Source organism: Oryx dammah, unplaced genomic scaffold (genome assembly GCF_014754425.2).
Source record: "Oryx dammah isolate SB20612 unplaced genomic scaffold, SCBI_Odam_1.1 HiC_scaffold_28, whole genome shotgun sequence".
In the NCBI taxonomy this organism is placed as follows: domain Eukaryota; kingdom Metazoa; phylum Chordata; class Mammalia; order Artiodactyla; family Bovidae; genus Oryx; species Oryx dammah.
The window spans coordinates 110,614-128,443 of NW_024070212.1; the positions used below are offsets into that span (position 1 = coordinate 110,614).

At 36.3% G+C, this 17,830-nt stretch overlaps 1 protein-coding gene across 3 annotated transcripts; it reads right to left on the minus strand.

Moving 5' to 3' along the window:
* Positions 1 to 5,549: 5,549 nt before the first annotated feature.
* On the minus strand, positions 5,550 to 15,872 carry LOC120855467 (alpha-1,3-mannosyl-glycoprotein 4-beta-N-acetylglucosaminyltransferase C-like). Of its 3 annotated transcripts, none has more exons than XM_040229924.1 (3): positions 12,704 to 15,872; positions 10,948 to 11,101; positions 5,550 to 7,937 (listed from the first exon to the last, which is right to left on the minus strand). In XM_040229924.1, the coding sequence occupies exons 1-3, from the start codon at positions 12,809 to 12,811 to the stop codon at positions 6,805 to 6,807; spliced, it is 1,395 nt and encodes a 464-aa protein (XP_040085858.1). In that variant the 5' UTR covers positions 12,812 to 15,872; the 3' UTR covers positions 5,550 to 6,804. The 3 variants fall into 3 exon arrangements, 2 of the variants coding, with proteins under 2 accessions (XP_040085858.1, XP_040085857.1); XM_040229923.1 differs by having other exon boundaries at positions 10,948 to 11,104; XR_005719249.1 differs by lacking the exons at positions 5,550 to 7,937; positions 12,704 to 15,872 and adding an exon at positions 9,752 to 10,600 and having other exon boundaries at positions 10,948 to 11,523.
* Positions 15,873 to 17,830: the final 1,958 nt, after the last annotated feature.

The window sequence follows — 17,830 nt, forward strand, 5'->3', positions numbered from 1 at the left end:
GGTAGTTTGAGCATTCTTTGGCATTGCCTTTCTTTGGGATTGGAATAAAAATTGACCTCTTCCAGTCCTGTGGCCACTGCTGAGTTTCCCCAATTTGCTGGCATATTGAGTGCAGCACTTTCACAGCATCATCTAAGTGCTGTATAAAGAATTCTTCTTAATTGCCTTCTGATATTGGATATTTGTGGTTTCTTCCTTGTTCTTTTCTTTAATTCATTTTACTAGTATTTTATTAACTTGGAGAATAACTATTAGTTTTAGAAAATTTAGAAATTTAGAAAACTATTAATTTTACTAACAGTTTATTAAGCCTGCAGAATCCACGTGGACAAAAGAGCCTGGCATGGTACAGTCCATGGGATTCCAAAGAGTCAAATATGACTGAGTGACTAAGCACAGCACAGCATGGAGATTGTATGCTTAGCTTCAGAAGAATCTGGCAAGATGTCTTTCCAAGCAGCTTTACCATTTGGATTCCCATCAGCAATGAAGAAGTTTTGCTGTTGTCTTACATCTTCACCAGCAGTTCGTAGTCTCAGTTTTTATTCCTTAGCCATTTTAATAGATGGATAAGCATATCACTGTTGTTTTCCTTTGCTTTCTCTTGTGCATGATGTATTTTATTTTCCATATTTCCCCAACGTTGAGCACTTTATATATGCTTTAGTAAGATGTCTATTTATATATCTGTCTACTTGTTTCAATTCAGGGATTTTTCTCTTACTGTGAAGTTTTACTAGGTTTTTTTTGGTTTTTTTTTTTTTTTTTTTAGTATTTTTAATGAAAGTCTTTCCTCACATAATGTGTTTTGCAAATATATTCTAGAGACTTACCTTTCCATTCTTTGAATATTTTCTGTTTTCCACAGAGTGTACATTTTAGATTTAATAAAGTCTATATTACTGATTTTTCCTTCATGGATCATGCTTCTCATGTTGTATATAAAAACTAAACATCAAACTCAGTTCAGTTCAGTCGCTCAGTCGTGTCCGACTCTTTGCGACCCCATGAATCGCAGCACGCCAGGCCTCCCTGTCCATCACCATCTCCTGGAGTTCACACAGACTCACTTCCATCGAGTCTGTGATGCCATCCAGCCATCTCATCCTCGGTCATACCCTTCTTCTGCCCCCAATCCCTCCCAGCATCAGAGTCTTTGCCAATGAGTCAACTCTTCACATGAGGTGGCCAAAGTACTGGAGCTTCAGCTTTAGCATCATTCCTTCCAAAGAAATCCCAGGGTTGATCTCCTTCAGAATGGACTGGTTGGATCTCCTTGCAGTCCAAGAGACTCTGAAGAGTTTTCTCCAACACCACAGTTCAAAAGCATCAATTCTCTGGCGCTCAACCTTCTTCACAGTCCAACTCTTACATCCATACATGACCACAGGAAAAACCATAGCCTTGACTAGACGGACCTTAGTTGGCAAAGTAATGTCTCTGCTTTTGAATATACTATCTAGGTTGGTCATAACTTTTCTTCCAAGGAGTAAGCATCTTTTAATTTCATGGCTGCAAGCACCATCTGCAGTGATTTTGGAGCCCCCCAAAAATAAAGTCTGACACAAAACATCAAACTAGCTTATGTAAATTTTCTCATGTAAAGTTTCCCACTATAATTTTTATAGTTTTGTATTTAAGTTGATGTTGTGAGAATTTATGTCTACGGTCCAAAGTTTGTGTCTATTTCTTTTATTATGACTATCCATTTGTACCATCACCATTTGTGGTTCTTGATTAAAGACTAATGGACCAAAGATTAAAACCTAAAGGGTTTCCCAGATGGCTAAGTGTGTAAAGAATTTGCTTGCAATGAAGGAGACACGAGTTCAATCCCTGGATCAGGAAGATCCCCAGGAGAAGGAAATGGCAACCCACTGCAGTATTCTTGCCTGTGAAATCCCATGGACAGAGGAGCTTGGTGGGTTACAGTGCCTTGGGTCCAAAAGTCAGACACAACTTACACCTGAAACTAATATAATATTGAAAGTCAACTATACTTCTATTTTTAAAAGATATGCATTTATTAGAGTTACACTCTCCTTACTTATCTTCACAATTTTATACTTAGAAATGAGTTTTTAAAGTTTTTATTTTTTATTATAGTTGAATTACAAAGTTGTGTTAATTTTAGGTGTACTGTAAATATAATTCATGTATTCATATTTGATTTTTTCAGATTCTTTTCCCTTAGAGGTTATTACAAGACTAGTTCCCTGTGCTATACTAAAGGTCCTTGTTGATTATCTATTTTACATATATGAGCGTATATATATTTTAATCCAAAACTCCTAATATATCCCTCCCCCATTTCCCTTTTGGTATTCATAAATTTCTTTTCCGTGTCTATGGGTCTATTTCTATTTTGCAAAGAAGTTTGTGTCTTCTTTTTACATTCCACATATAACCAATATCATAAGATATTTGTCTTTCTCTAACTTACTTCATTTCATATGACAATCTGTAGGTCCATCTATGTTTCTGGAAGTGACATTATTTCATTCTTTTTTAATGTTTGTGTAATAGTACATTCTTGGTTATTGCAAATCATGCTGCTATGAACATTGGGGTGCATGTATCTTTTCTTTTTAGAAGTTCTAAGAATGTGTTGGGACAGAGAGTATTGAAAGAGCACAGTGTATATAGCAAAAACTAATACAAAGTTGTAAAGCAACTATATTTCAACAAGATATTAATTTATATGTAAATATGAATTTATATAGATTTATATTTATCCATATATATAAGTGAACACAATATTCCATTAAAAATACTTACAACCTACTGTGATACATGGAATACACTATGTAAAGTCATATGTATAAAAGGCATTTATAGTCATAAAGTCTAATTCTGTTTTGTAAATAAGTTCATTTGCATCATTTTTTAGATTCCTCACATAAGTGAAGAATCAGCTAAACATGACACTAGCAAAGGAAACTAATAAAATGCCAATATCCCACCCTGAATAATAGGAGATCAATGAACTGTCTGACAAAGAATTCAGAATTATCCTCTTAAAGGCATTTAGAGACCTATAAACACACACATAGCTACTTGAAATTAAGGCACAATACATAAACAAAATGAGAAGTTCAACAAATAAATGAAAACTACCTCCCCCCCATCAAACACACACACATAAAACCAGAAATCCTAAAGCAGGAAAATGGAATGGTTGAATAGAAAACACTATTGTGCCCTTGAACAGCAGCTCACAAACTCTACCAAACAGAAAAATGAATCCATGAACTCAGATGATTGTTTGAAATTACCCAGTCAGAGGCAAAAATAGACAAAAATGAAAAACAATGAAGAAAACCTACAGCAATTAAGGGACACCAGTAAGAGAAACAATTTATTGCAAGTCCTAAAAGGAGAACAGAAAGAGAAAGGGGCAGAGAGTCTATATAATAGCTGAAAACTTCCAAAACATGGAGAGAGAAATATATAGAGAGACCTATGAGACCCACAGAACCCCAAAATAAGTTGAACTTGAAAAGGGCTACCCTCAAGAGATGTTATAATTAAATTGTCAAGCTGCTCCTGCTGCTGTTGCTAAGTCGCTTCAGTCATGTCCAACTCTTCGCGACCCCATGGACTGCAGCCTACCAGGCTCCTCTGTCCATGGGATTTTCCAGGCAAGAGTACTAGAGTGGGTTGCCATTGCCTTCTTAAATTGTCAAGTCAAAGGCAAAGAGAGAATTTTGAAAGAAGAGGAAAACAACACACCATATACAAGGGGAGCCTCCATAAGGCAATAAGCAGATTTCTCAGCATAAACTACAAGCCAGGAGAGAGTGAAATGATGCATTCAAAATATTGAAAGAAAATATCAGAGAGATGATATGGGGTGGGAGGTGGGAGGGGGAGTCAGGATTGGGAGCTCATATACACCCATGGTGGATTCATGTCAATGTATGACAAAACCAATACAGTATTATAAAGTAAAATAAAATAAAAATAAAAATATCTTTCTTTAAAAAAAAAATCATACTAGGCAAAACTGCCCTTCATAAACAAAAGACTTTCCATGAAAAAAAAAAAATGAGGCTTTCTATCACCACTAGACCTACCTTACCAGAAATACAAAAGGTTGTACTTCAGACTGAAATGAAAGGATGCTAATTAACATCATAAAAACACAAATATAAGAAAACTCACTGAGAAATTTAAGTACATAGTCAAAGTTAGATTGATGTTGTAATGGTCATGTGTAGATAATTTACAACTATCAGAAAGTTAAAAGTGAATATTGAAAGTAACCATAACTCTAATAATTTTATACTGAATACACAATAAGAAAAATAAATTATATCAGTAACCTGAAATGTAAGGTGAAGGCATAAAAGTGTAAAGTTTCTGTATGCTATTAAATTAACCATTAAAACAGGATATTATAATATATTTGATGTATCATAGTAACTACAAAGGAAAAGCCTGAAGTTCATAAACAAAATACTATAAAGAATCATCATCCCATCATAAAAGTTATAAAATCACCATAAAGAATTATTAAATCACAGCAAGACATCAAAAGACAAGAAGAGAGGAGGAAAGGAGAAAATGGATTTGCAAAAGATTCAGAAAACAATTTTTAAATGGTGACACAAGTCCTTATATACCAATACTTACTTTAATTGTAAATGGATTACATTTTATAATAAAAAGAGAAAGACTGAATGGATAGAAAAATAATATTCAAAAATATGTTACCTTCAAGAGATTCACTTTAGCTTTAAGAACACATGGAGGCTGAGAGTGAGGAGATATAAAAAGATATTTCAAGCAAATGATAACCTAAAGATGATAAGCGTAGTTATAACTTTATCATACAAAATAGGCTTTAAGCTAATAATGATCATAAGAGACAAAGAATTTCATTATATGAAGATGCAAATTCATCTAGAGGAAATAATAAAGGTAAATGCTTATGCACTCAATGTCAGAGCACCTAACCGTATAAATCAACACTAAAAGAAAAGAATAAATAAACAGCAGTATGATAATAGTTTCAGATATTATACTTCACTCTAAACAATGCATATATCACCCAAACAGAGAACAAACTGTAAAAAAAAAAAAAGTTGATTATTACAAAATGAACCTAATATACATATTTAGAACATTTCATCCAAAAGCAGCAGAATATGTTTCTCCTCAAGTGTATATGAAACATTTTCTAGCATACATCACATATCACACCACAAAACAATTCTCAAAAAATTCAAGAAGATAGAAATTACATCAAGTATCTTTTCCTACCACAATGGAATGAAACTAGAAATCAATTAAAGGAAGATTATTAAAGATTTCATAATACATGGAACTTAAAGAATTAAAGACTCTTCATCTTACTAGCCATTTTCTTAGCATATTCTCAATACCTTTTTAATAGTTCACCTTTGCCAAGAAGCTGAAAATGGGATTTGAGAGTCAAGAGATTTACTGGTAGAGGGAGATTTTTACTGGCAAGGCTTCAGACTGCAGTGAAGGTCTGAAAACTGTGAAAGGTGACGGAGAAAGAAGAACTGGCTAGGAAGAGAAAGTTTCAAACAGGTTGATGGTGGGTCCTTGAGCTAATATCACCTATTAGGACTCCACCATCTTGCCAGAATGGGACTTGATAGTATTCCTGGTGTGTCAGTCATTGACTGGGAGCATTCTGTGGGAAACAAGGCCCTGACATACCAACACTGGAGTGAATTCCGAGGGCAATTCATGGAGTTATCAGTCAATCATCCTGCTTGTAGCAGGAGATTTGAATTGTGCATTATCATATCCATGAGATATACTGGCCCCATTCCCCTGCACCTGATGCTCTCAAAGCATTTACTTTCCATTTTTATTTGATTTTCCCCACATCCCTTTCCTTGTTTCCATCCTATTCTCCTATTCCAAAAATTTCCAGATCTTTCTAAGATTTTTTATTTCATTTCAGTTCTTCTCAAATAGTCCTCCTAAAACTGTCCTTTCTTTTTCCTTATCCCATGCCTTCACGGAATGTCTTCTCAAGCTAGGAAAAACCATACACTGCTCATTAGTTGAGCTCAGGGCTCAGAGCTCAAACTTTTCTGAGTGTAAAGATCTCATACCCAAACTGAACTTAAAAAATGTTAATAAAACATCCAAAGTTTTCCTATCAGAAACATCCAGAGATACACCTATGAAAATAAAACTTATAGTCCCAGAGATAAAACTATGCTGGGGACAGGATCTACCAGAAATCAAAGAAAATTATTTTTAATAATTTTAATTCCATCTAGAAAAGAATATTCTGGCATGTTGAGTGGTTATGTAGAAGAGGATTCTACCTAACCATAGAGATAATCAATAAACACTTGTCAAATGAATAACTGTCTTATAATGGCAAATGAAATTACAGAGCGGTCATGTTTCCCTCCTGACCAATCTACTTCTTCCTACCACACAGGAAGGAATGAATCTCTTGGATGTGATATGAGCATCAATCAATCCTATCTACATGTTGTTGTTCCTAGAAGCCTGGTATTCTCACCCAAGGAACAAATTTTGGATGGTAGATCCTTTTGGATAGAAAACCAGTGAAGGGTTTGACAAGCCTACTTCTTCCACAAATGGCTCTCTGGTACCAAGAGGATGTTACCTTCACTCTGCCTTTCAGCATGCTATTATTAATTATTATTAATAATAATATTAAAAGGACCCAACAATGAGATGTCCCTGGCCAATTTCAAGACTTTAATTTTTTAAACTCTGTGTGCTCTAACCTCCAGTATAACCACTCCAGAACTCCCAAAGGTTTCTCTACATATTACTTAAACTTCACTTAACCCAGATGTTAATGTGCCTGACTATTATTCCAGAGGATGAAGTTGCTGTCACTAGCAATCTCACACATTTTACCTTCTTCCCAGACTTGTTAGATAATACTTGCTTATTTAGGATGCCGTTTACCAGTAGTCCCAGCAGAATATAGTCATCACAGTCATTGATCTGATTAGTAGAATAGCCAAGTTCTATTTGTCCCTCTTTCAGCTGATTCTCACCTTTTAGGTCAGAGCCAGTCAACACTTGAACTCGGAACACTTTAGCAGGTGAGTCCAAAACCACAGTCAAATGGCTTCCAGCCTCAGCTGACTTGGCATAAAAGAAATTCTTATTCAAGCTATAGGCATTCATAGGAACAGAGTCATTGGTAGCCTTCAGGCTAGTATAGATGGAGGCAGCGGGGTTGTTGGGAGAACTAATGTCATCCTCTTCAAACTCTTTATCTTTGAGACTATTGAATTTGCCTTCAAAGGAGGAGTAATTGCCCATGTGCTGGAAGAGGGAAGGGAGGAACTGGACTGGTGTTTGCTGCATGAGAAGATCATGAAAATGGGAGAGGAGGGAGTCACAGGGCATTTCTTGGTAGAAGAGGAGAAGGAAATTAACAAAACAAGGGAGGTCTTTAGTACGAAAGAGTTTTCCAGTGAAGCCCAATGGAGAGAATTCCAGAGTCACCCAAGGTTTGTTTTCCCATGCAGACACTGTAGTAGCTATCTGGGTGACAAATCCAGGGACACATTTCACATCATCTTCAACCATCAAGAAATAGTAAGAGTGGTTGGTAGCAAAGTTCATGAGGAAGGCATAATCCATGTTCCTCTTGGAACGGAAGGCTACATAGGCAGGAGTGTCATTAAAGTTTCTCTTAAGGCTCTTCAAAGGAAGATAGCTTTTACGAGGCGTGTTAATCACTACTAGCTGGCTGGCCTGGATATATGGTTTAAAGATGGTTGAGATATTGGAGATCATTTGACCATACCACATGGGATCAGGATCTGCCAAGTGTACCAGAACAATGAAGTGTTTCTGCTCAGATAAGGAGGAAGAATAAAAGAGAGATTCCAGGGTGTCCAAGAGGTAGCTCCTTTGGGGACGCTTCATTGAGGAAATCCCTATGGTCAGCAATCCTAGGATTGAGGGGAAAAAAGAGAACTTGTATCAACGTAGGGAAGTGAAGGAAATAGTTGCTATGGTTGAGGTTATAAGATTTTCTTATGTCTTTCCAATATGCCAACTCTCTGTATTATTATAGCTATTTTACACTTTCTCCCCCCTAGACCTGAGTATGGACTATGTTAGGAGTAATGCTTCATCACAAGTTGTGAGGGTTTTTTTAGTGTTAACTTTGAAAAACTATTGTGGAAGAAATAAAGATGATAGACTAAAAACATTTGTACCTGTGTCTCCTCCTTCCCAAAATTGCATTGAAAAACCAAAAAGGTTACCATGAGAGAATTGCAATATTTAATGAATTCCTGCAAGAATGAGATAATATGAAATAGGATTGGAGAAATCTAAGCATAAGAATTCATATTTCAAAAGACACACAGAGAAAATGACTGCACAGATATATCTTTATTCTAAAAGCCTCAGAAGAATTCTAAGTTTGAGCCACCAAATACAAAGGAAAGGGCCCTGGGATGGTCACCTGGAAAATTAATCACAAAATTATTTCCAAAACTACTGAACCAGTGATCACCAAGTGGCTGGTGGGAGATCTGCTGGGGTGTGAGTACTATGGCTGGAGAGAACTTAAGAATGGAAGCCAAGAACTCTAGACACAAGAGGAAAAAGGGGGAAAACACAGCTGACTGGCATTTATATGGTAAAGTTCTACGTGTGGTTCCTTGAAGAACATGAAGTAGATATTCAGAACTATAGAGGTTGCCAGAGAAGTTTATCTAAACAGATAAGGAAGGAAATAGCACAGGTGACTTAGAGCTCTAACAGAAGAGACAAAGGGTTAGTTCACCCGAATCAGCTACCCACATTCCTTACTTTCTCCTTCTGTCACTGCTTCCCTGCAATCTAATGAGGCAAGCTTTCTTAATCACAACCCACTGCAACAGAGTGGCAAACAGAGATGGCTATTTAGAGAGAACAAATGAACCATCTAGATTCTTGAATATTAATCTGAAAGATGAATCACCAAACATTTGATTATAAAGCTTGAAACAAGAATCACCAATATAAAGAAAGGAAAACCACTCAACCAAGAACAGAACTCTGAAAATAGAAACTAACAGGAAACAGTGCATAGAAGAACATTTCAAATATATTAAATCCAGTCTCAAAGAGATTGGAGAGGAAATCAGATTCTTTGGCAAAAGAACAAACTTGTAGAGATCAGAGTTTGTAGAAAATATTGACATGAGGATTTGATCAAATTCAGGTCATATTTTCTGGCAATAATACTTTATGAGCTGGTGATACATTCCTCTATCAGAAGACATACAATGGCAGGTTATTTCTGTTTTTAGGATGTTAGCAGACTTTGAAGTTCAGTGTCTAGATTCATTAATACTCCAGAGGTTGCAATATGGTGATATTCTAAGGCTAACATTCCTTATTCATTTGTTAACTGGAATGCTATATAGAACAGTCTTTTGTACTCTGTGGGAGAGGGAGAGGGTGGGATGATTTGGGAGAATGGCATTGAAACATGTATAATATCATATATGAAACGAGTCACCAGTCCAGGTTCAATGCATGATACTGGATGCTTGGGGCTGGTGCACTGAGACGACCCAGAGGGATGGTACGGGGAGGGAGGAAGGAGGGGGGTTCAGGATGGGGAACACGTGTATGCCTGTGGTGGATACATGTTGATGTATGGCAAAACCAATGCAATATTGTAAAGTAATTAACCTCCAATTAAAATAAATAAATTTATATTTTTAAAAAAAGGAAAAAAAGAGAAAATTCCCTTCATCTACTTCTTGGTTACCAAGTAGTGTAGTTCACATAAGGAAAGTGAGATAAATATTTGATTCTTTCCCTTTATTTACTAGCTTTCAAAATAATGCCAGGAGCTGGTTCCCTCACGTTCTCCATAGTGACAAAATTTTTGCTTTTTGGTTGTTTTTGTTGTTGTTGTTTATATATCTATGTACTCATGGTTTTCATACCATTGAAATTTTATCTTTATCAATGTTCAAATTTTCCTATCTTTGGTAGGATAATTAGTTATCAGAGATAATCAGCCTCTTAAAATTGGGTCCTGAGCCCTTTTGATACAACTTTAGCTGTATTCAAAAGCTTCCTTTCTATATGGAATAGTTCCTGCCTGTGACCCGGAGTCAGCCTTTTTCCAAGGAACTCCTTTTAGAGGAAGTTCTTTCTAGTGAAAAATGGGATGTATATAATGAGTGCTCATTGTAGTAAGTCACTTCTAGGCTCTAGTGAACAGAGCTGAAACATTTTTAAGAGATAAAACACATTATGAGTTCAATACCGATATTTCAAAATGCATTCAACTCAAAAATGCACTTAAATGTAAAGGAAAAAAAAAAAGGTGTTTTCCTTATGAAGAGTATTAAAAGTCCTGATTTAAACGGTCTCGTGTTCCCTAGCTAGCCATAGACTTCAGTAACAGATGCCAGCATGGTTGTCAGGAACAAGAGAGAAAGGGATACTGCTGCAGCAGAGGCCAGTGAGGATAACAGTTACAATTACCTCAAGATTATAGGCTGCTGCTGTAGATGATACTGAAAACCATGAGACTGGGTGAGTGAACCAAGAAACTAAGCTTATAGGGTATTGGGTATTGCAACCCATAATGGAATATAACCTGCAAAAAATCAAATCACAATGCTATTCACATGAAACTAATACAGTATTGTAAATCAACTATACTTCAACTTTTAAAAAAGTAAGTCTAGATAAGGACTGAGCTTTGGGGTATATTAACATTTAGATGTTGGAGACAGAAGATAAATCAGCATGAGAGTGAGGAACTATCAAGAAATTTAGAGGAAAATCATAAGAATCTAGGATCCTTGGAAGCAATTAAAGAATGTTGAAAGAGAGTGATGTGTGTCAAATGTTGTCATAGGTCCCTTTTGCTTTCCACCTGCCTTCTCTATATACCCTTACATAACCTGCTTCTGCATCGCATATCCTCTTGAGCACACTCACTTTTTTTCACAGGAGGAGCTCCAATCAAGATACAGGAATCCACATTTTTTAGTGGTTCTGAGTTTTTCTGCATATCTTTGAAGGTTTCCACGTGGTTTGTTCTACTAGGGCTGATCTGCATCCGGGCTCTTTGCCAAGCTACCATCTCCTTTTCCTGCTGAGAAAAGGGTAAGTCTCATTTATAACATTCATGCCTTGTGGGAATAATGCCTGGATTCCCCTTTGTACAACATAATAACCTGTCTCCAGGACAGAGGGCAGCTTGCTCAGGGCTCATTCCAGTTTCTTACTTATCTTCTGAAAAAGTTTTACACCAGAGGTTCTTGTATAGGTTATGGGTCCTGGAGTGAAGGGAGATGGTATTATTTAGTTATCTTCCATTTTATGTAGGGAATGAGATAATGCCAGTCTATGCCATTTTTCACCCACAATCATCTTTATGACTACAGTCTGACATGGGTCGTTTAATCCCATGAAGGGTAAAACATGTTAGGTGTGAGAGATACAGGAATGCTCAGTTGCTTAGTCATGTTCAACTCCTTGTGACTCCATGAACTGTAGCCTGACAGTCTCCTCTGTCCATGAGATTTTTCCAGCAAAAGTACTGGAGTGGGTTTCCATTTCCTTCTCCAGGTGATATTACTGGCCCAGGGATCGAACACATGTCTCCTGCGTCTCCTCCATTAGCAGGTGGATTCTTTACCACTGCACCACCTGGGAAGCCCAAGAGATACAGCAGACAACCTTGTCTCCTTTAGAATTACGGGAGACAAGGTAATACTACCCCAATGCCCCAATCTAAACTCTTTCCCATTGGTGGCACTTCACCCTTCCAAATTCATTCACCACTCTCCCTTTTCTTCTTTGCTGTTACTGTTTTCTGGTGAAATTTTCTTGAACGTGAAAGTGTTAATTGTTTAGTCATGTCCAACTCTTTGCTACTCCATGGACTCTAGCCAGCCAGGCTTCTCTGTCCATGGAATTCTCTAGGCAAGAATGCTGGAATGGGTAGCCTGTCCCTTCTCCAGGGGCTCTTCCTCACTCATGGATCAAATCTGGATCTCCTGCATCACGAGCACCGTCTAAGCCACCAGGGAAGCCCAACTCCCTAGAATTTTTTTGGCTTGGGGAAATGACAACTTCTCTGAGGTTTGAGATCCTATTGTATAAAAATGGGGAGAAATGTATAACTTTGAAACCAAGGGAAATTTTCTAAATTTTTTTTAAACAAGGGAAATATTTTCTACCTTATCAATTGCTGTTAAAAAAAAGGAGGGGAGGGCAGCTTTAAGTAAACATTAAACAGTGTTATTTCTTCCCAGCCCTGAATTCTCTCTTTTCAGAGTGCCACATCCCTTACTGTTTCCATCAAATAAAAATGATATATTGAGTCCTTAAGATTTGTTATCTTTCTTTTTTGAGTGTCTAGGATTCCCTGGTGGCTCAGACGGTAAAGAGTCTGCCTGTAATGTGGGAGACCCGGGTTCGATCCCTGGGTCAGGAAGATCCCCTGGAGAAGGAAATGGCAACCCACTCCAGTATTCTTGCCTGGAAAATCCCATGGACAGAGGAGCCTGGCCGACTGCAGTCCATGGGGTTGCAAAGAGTCAGATACTCAAAGTGAGTGACTTCACTTTTACTTTCTTCGAGAGTCTACTATTTAGTGATAATTTCACACAAATAGACACTTAATGTCCCCCTTTTTTTCTAGTCCAGAGATTTCAACTTTACCCCACCCATACTTTCTGGTACTTACCAAAGACAGGAAACTTGCAGTATCAAAGGGGTTTTCTTTAATGAAAAAAAATATTGGGAACACCATCGCTATTGCAATAACAATGAGTATCCATAGGAAATCTTTCATGGTGTCGACATGGGAAGCTTGTACAGCAGCTGGTTCTCAATCTGTGATCCTTGGATGTATACTTATAATCTGCAATTTACACACTATTGAGAAAAGTTTTCATTTGGTAGTGATATTTTGCTAATGAATCAAGAAAATACAGCTTACTTGTGTAATTAGCCATTCTTTTTTAAAGATAATTTTTAGGGCAGTTTTAAGTTTGCAGCAAAATTGAAAAAAGATGCAGAGATTTTCCATTTACCCCCTTGCCCTTACATATGAATCATCAACACCACTCCCCAGAGTGATGCATTTGTTACAATTGATTAATCCACATTGACACATCATTATTACTCAAAGTCCACGGTTTACAGTAAGGTTCATTCTTGGTGTTGTACATTCTATGGGTTTAGACAAATGTATAAATGACATGTATCTACCATTTTAATATCATCCAGAGTATTTTCACTGCCCTAGAAGTCCTCTCTAATCTACCTATTCATTCTTTTACCCACTACCCAATCCCCACTTATGCTTTAACTGTCTCCATAGTTTTTCCTTTTCCAGAAAGTTGGGATTAGACAGTGTGTAGTCTTTTCATATTGACTTCTTTCAATTGGTAATATGTGTTTAAGGTACCTCCATTTCTTTTCATTACTTCATAGCTTATTTCTTTTTAGCACTGAATAATATTCCATTATCTGGATTACCACCATCTATCCTTTCACCTGTTGAAGGATGTCTTGGTTGCTTCCATTTCAACAATTATGACTATGGCTGCTATAAAGATCTGTATGCAGGCTTTTGTGTGGACATAAATTTTCAGCTCTTTTGGACAAACACTAAGGAGCACAATTGCTGGATCATATGGTAAGAGTAAGTTTAGCTTCATAAGAAACAGCTAATCTGTCTTCCAAAGTGCTTATACCATTTTGCATTCCCATTAGCAGTGTATGAGAATTTCTGTTGCTCCAATCTTTGCCAGCATTTCTTGTCAGAGTTCTGGATTTTGGCCATTCTAATAGATGTGTAGTGGTGTTTCTCATTGCTGTTTTAATTTGCATTTCCTTATTGACATATGATGTGGAGTATCTTTTCATATGCTTATTTGCTATCTGCTATCTGTATATCCTCTTCAGTTAGACATTTGTTAAGGTCTTTAGCTCATTTGTTAACTGGATGGCAAAAACCATCACAATGTTGTAAAGTAATTATCCTCCAATTAAGACAAATTCATTTTTTAAAAAGGAATGGTTAAAAATAGACATCTTCATTTTGTACCTAATTTTAGTGGGAAAACTGAGTTTCTCCTTGTTAACTGTGATTTAACTGTGGGTATTTCATAGTCTTTATTAAACTGAGAAAGTTTCCATATATATTTTTTCTTCCCCTCTATTCTTCAGGTATTGATAGATTTTATCATGAATGGTATTGGATTTTGTCATATCCTTTTACTGCAACTATTGATAATATCATGTGATTTTTCTTTTTTAGTCTGTTGAATGTGATGGATTATATTAATGATTTTAGAACATTAGCACAGCTTTTAATGCCTGGGGTAAATCCTACCTGGTTATGGGGTATAATTGTTTTTTTACACTGCTGGTTTCAAATTGCCAGTGTTTTGTTGAGGAGCAATGCATCTAAGGAGGAGACATGTTGCCCTGTTGTTTTCTTTTTCTGTATTGTCTTTGTCTGATTTTAGTATCAGCTTGGTATTTGCCCCAAAGTAATTTTGGAAATGTTCCCTCCTCTTCTATTTTCTGGAAAAGATTGTGTAAAATTGCTGCTAATTATTTAGATAATTAATAAGAAATGGGTAGAATTCACCAATAAACCCACTTGGGCCTGCTGCTTTTTGTTCTGGAAAGTTATTCGTTATTAATTCAATTTCTTTAATAGAATAGACCTATCCAGAGTCTATTTCTTCTTGTATGAGTTTTGGCTGATTGTGTCTTTCAAGAAGTTTGTTTCTTGTAGGTTATCAAATCTGTGGGCAAAGAGTTGTTCATATTATTATTTTATTATTAATTTTCATGGGATCTGTAGTGATATTCCCTCTTTCATTTCTGATATTATTAATATTTTGTGTCTTTTTTGTTTTTTCTTAGTCTAGATGCTTATTGATTGCATTGATCTTTTCAAGGAAACAGCTTTTGATTTCATTGATTCTTCTCTATTGGTTTTCCACTTTCAATTTCATTGATTCTGCTTAATTCTTAGCTCTTTCTGTTCTATTTACTTTGGATTTAGCTTTCTCATCTCTAATTTCCTAATGAAAGTAGGATTATTGATTTTTATAACTTTCTTTTTCCTAATACATGCATTCATGTAAATGAATAATATAAATTTTCCTCTAAGAGCTATTTCACTTTATCCCACAAATTTTGGTAAGTTGTGTTTTCATTTTCATTTAGTTCAAAATATTTTAAAATTTGTCTTGTGATTTCTTCTTTGACCCATGTGTTATTGAGAAGTGTTTGGTTTATTTAATTTCCATATACTTTTTATTTTCTTGTTATTTTTCTGTTACTGGTTTCTGGTCATTTGAAAGCATGCATTATGTAGCTTCTATTCTTTTAGTTTGTTAAGATGTGTCTAATGGCTGAGAACTGGTGAATTACCATGTGAACTTGAAAAGAATGTGTATTCTGGTGTTGTTAGATGAAATGGTCTATGGATGTCAATTATGTCCAGTTGGTTAATATTGTTGGGTTCAACTATATCCTTACTGATTTTCTGCCTAATGAATTTGTCCATTTATGATAAAGGAGTGTTGAGGTTTTCAATTATGATAATGGATTCATCTTTTTCTCCTTTCAGTTCTCAGTTTTCATCTCAGTCATTTTGACACACTTTTTAGGTACATGTACATTAAGGATTCATATCTTCATGTTAATGTCTTCATGAAGAATTTCCCTCTTTATCATATGCAATGCTCTTTTTAAAAATCCCTGACAACTTGTCTTGCTTTGAAGTCTGCTCTATCGAAATTAATATAGCTACCCCTGCTTCTTTCTTTCCTTTCCTTCCTTCCTTGCCTGCTCTTTTCCTTCCTCCCCTTCTTCACTCCTTATCTTACTTTTTGCCTTTCTTTATTCCTTCCTGTAACCATCTTAATAATTTTTCATTGTACAGTTCAGTGGTATTAAATACATTCCATTGTTGTGCAACCATCATCACCATATATGCCCATGATACTTTTCATCTTATAAAATTGAAACTCTATACTCATTAAAAAATAAGTCCCTGTTTCACTCCTCCAGCCCCACGAAACCACAATTATATTTCTTTGTTAATTATGTTTACTTCTCTAAGTATTTCATATAAATTTCATATAAATGGAATCCTACAATACTTGTCTTTTTGTTTCTGGTTTGTTTCACTTGGCATAATGTAATCAAGGTTTATCCAGGTTGTAGCATATTGCAGAATTTTCTTCCTTTTTAAAGATGAAAAATATTCTGTTGTATGATATACCTATTTTATTTATCTGTTCATGCATGAGTGGACATTTTGTTTCCTTGTGTTTTTCTTGTAATTTATTGTTGTTTAATCACTCAGTCATGTTCAAATCTTTGTGGACTGCATGGACTGCAGCACGCCAGCCTTCCCTGTCCTTCATTACCTCCTGGAATTTGCTCAAACTCGTGTCCACTGAATTGGTGATGGTATCCAAACATCTTATCCTCTGTCATCCTCTTCTCTTCCTGCCATCAATCTTTCCCAGCATCAAGGTTCTTTCCAATGAGTCAGCTTTTGCATCAGGTGACCAAAGTATTGGAGTTTCATCTCTGGCGTCAGTCCTACCAATGAATATTCAGGACTGATTTCCTTTAGGATTCTGGTTGGATCTCCTTGCAGTCCAAGGGACCCTCAGGAGTTTTCTCCAGCACCACAGTTTGAAAGAATCAATTCTTCCACTCTCAGCATTCTTTATGGTCCAAATCTCACATCCATACATGACTATCAGAAAAAAAAAAAATAGCTTTGACTATACAGACCTTTGTTGGCAAAGTGCTGTCTCTGCTTTTTAATACTGCTGTCTAGGTTTTTCATAGCTTTTCTTCCAAGGAGCAAGTGTCTTGATTTTATGGCAGCCATCACTGTCCACAGTGATTCTGAAGCCAAAGAAAATAGTCTGTCACTGTTGCCATTTTTTTCCATCTATTCACCACGAAGTGATGGGACCAGATGCCCTGATGTTAGTTTTTTGAATATTGTGTTTTAAGCCAGATTTTTCACCTTCATTAAGAGGCTCTTTCTGCCATTAGGGTGGTTCATCTGCATATCTGAGGTTGTTGATATTTCTCCTGGCAACCTTGATTTCAGCTTGCGAACCATCCAGCCAGGCATTTCACATAATATGCTCTGGATATAAGTTAAATAAGCAGGTGACAATATACAACCTTGATGTACTTTTTTCCCAAATTGGAACCAGTCCATCGTTCCATTGTGCAGTTCTAACTGTTGCTTCTTGATCTGCATACAGGTTTCTCGGGAGACAGGTAAGGTGGTCTGGTATTCCCATCTCTTTAAGAATTCCACAGTTTGTTGTGATCCACACAGTCCAAGTCTTCAGTGTAGTCAATGCAGAATTAGATGCTTTCTGGAATTCCCTTGCTTTTTCTATGATCTAATGGATGTTGCCAATTAGACCTCTGGTTCCTCTGCCTTTTGTAAATTCAGCATGTACATCTAGAAGTTCTCAGTTCATGTACTGTTGAAGCCTACCTAGAAGGATTTTGAGCATTACCTACCTTGCTAGCATGTGAAATGAGTGCAGTTGTGTTGTAGTTTGAACATTCTTTGGCCATTGCCCTTCTTTGGGATTGGCATCAAAACAGATTCTTTTCAATCTTGTAGCCACTGTTGAGTTTTCCAAATTTCCTTGTATATTATCTTCCATTTTTTATTTATTTTCTATTGGAGGATAATTGTTTTACAATATTGTATTAGTTTCTGCTATACATCAACATGAATCAGCCATAGGTATACGTGTCCCCTCCCTCTTGAACCTCCCTCTAAAATCCACCCCAT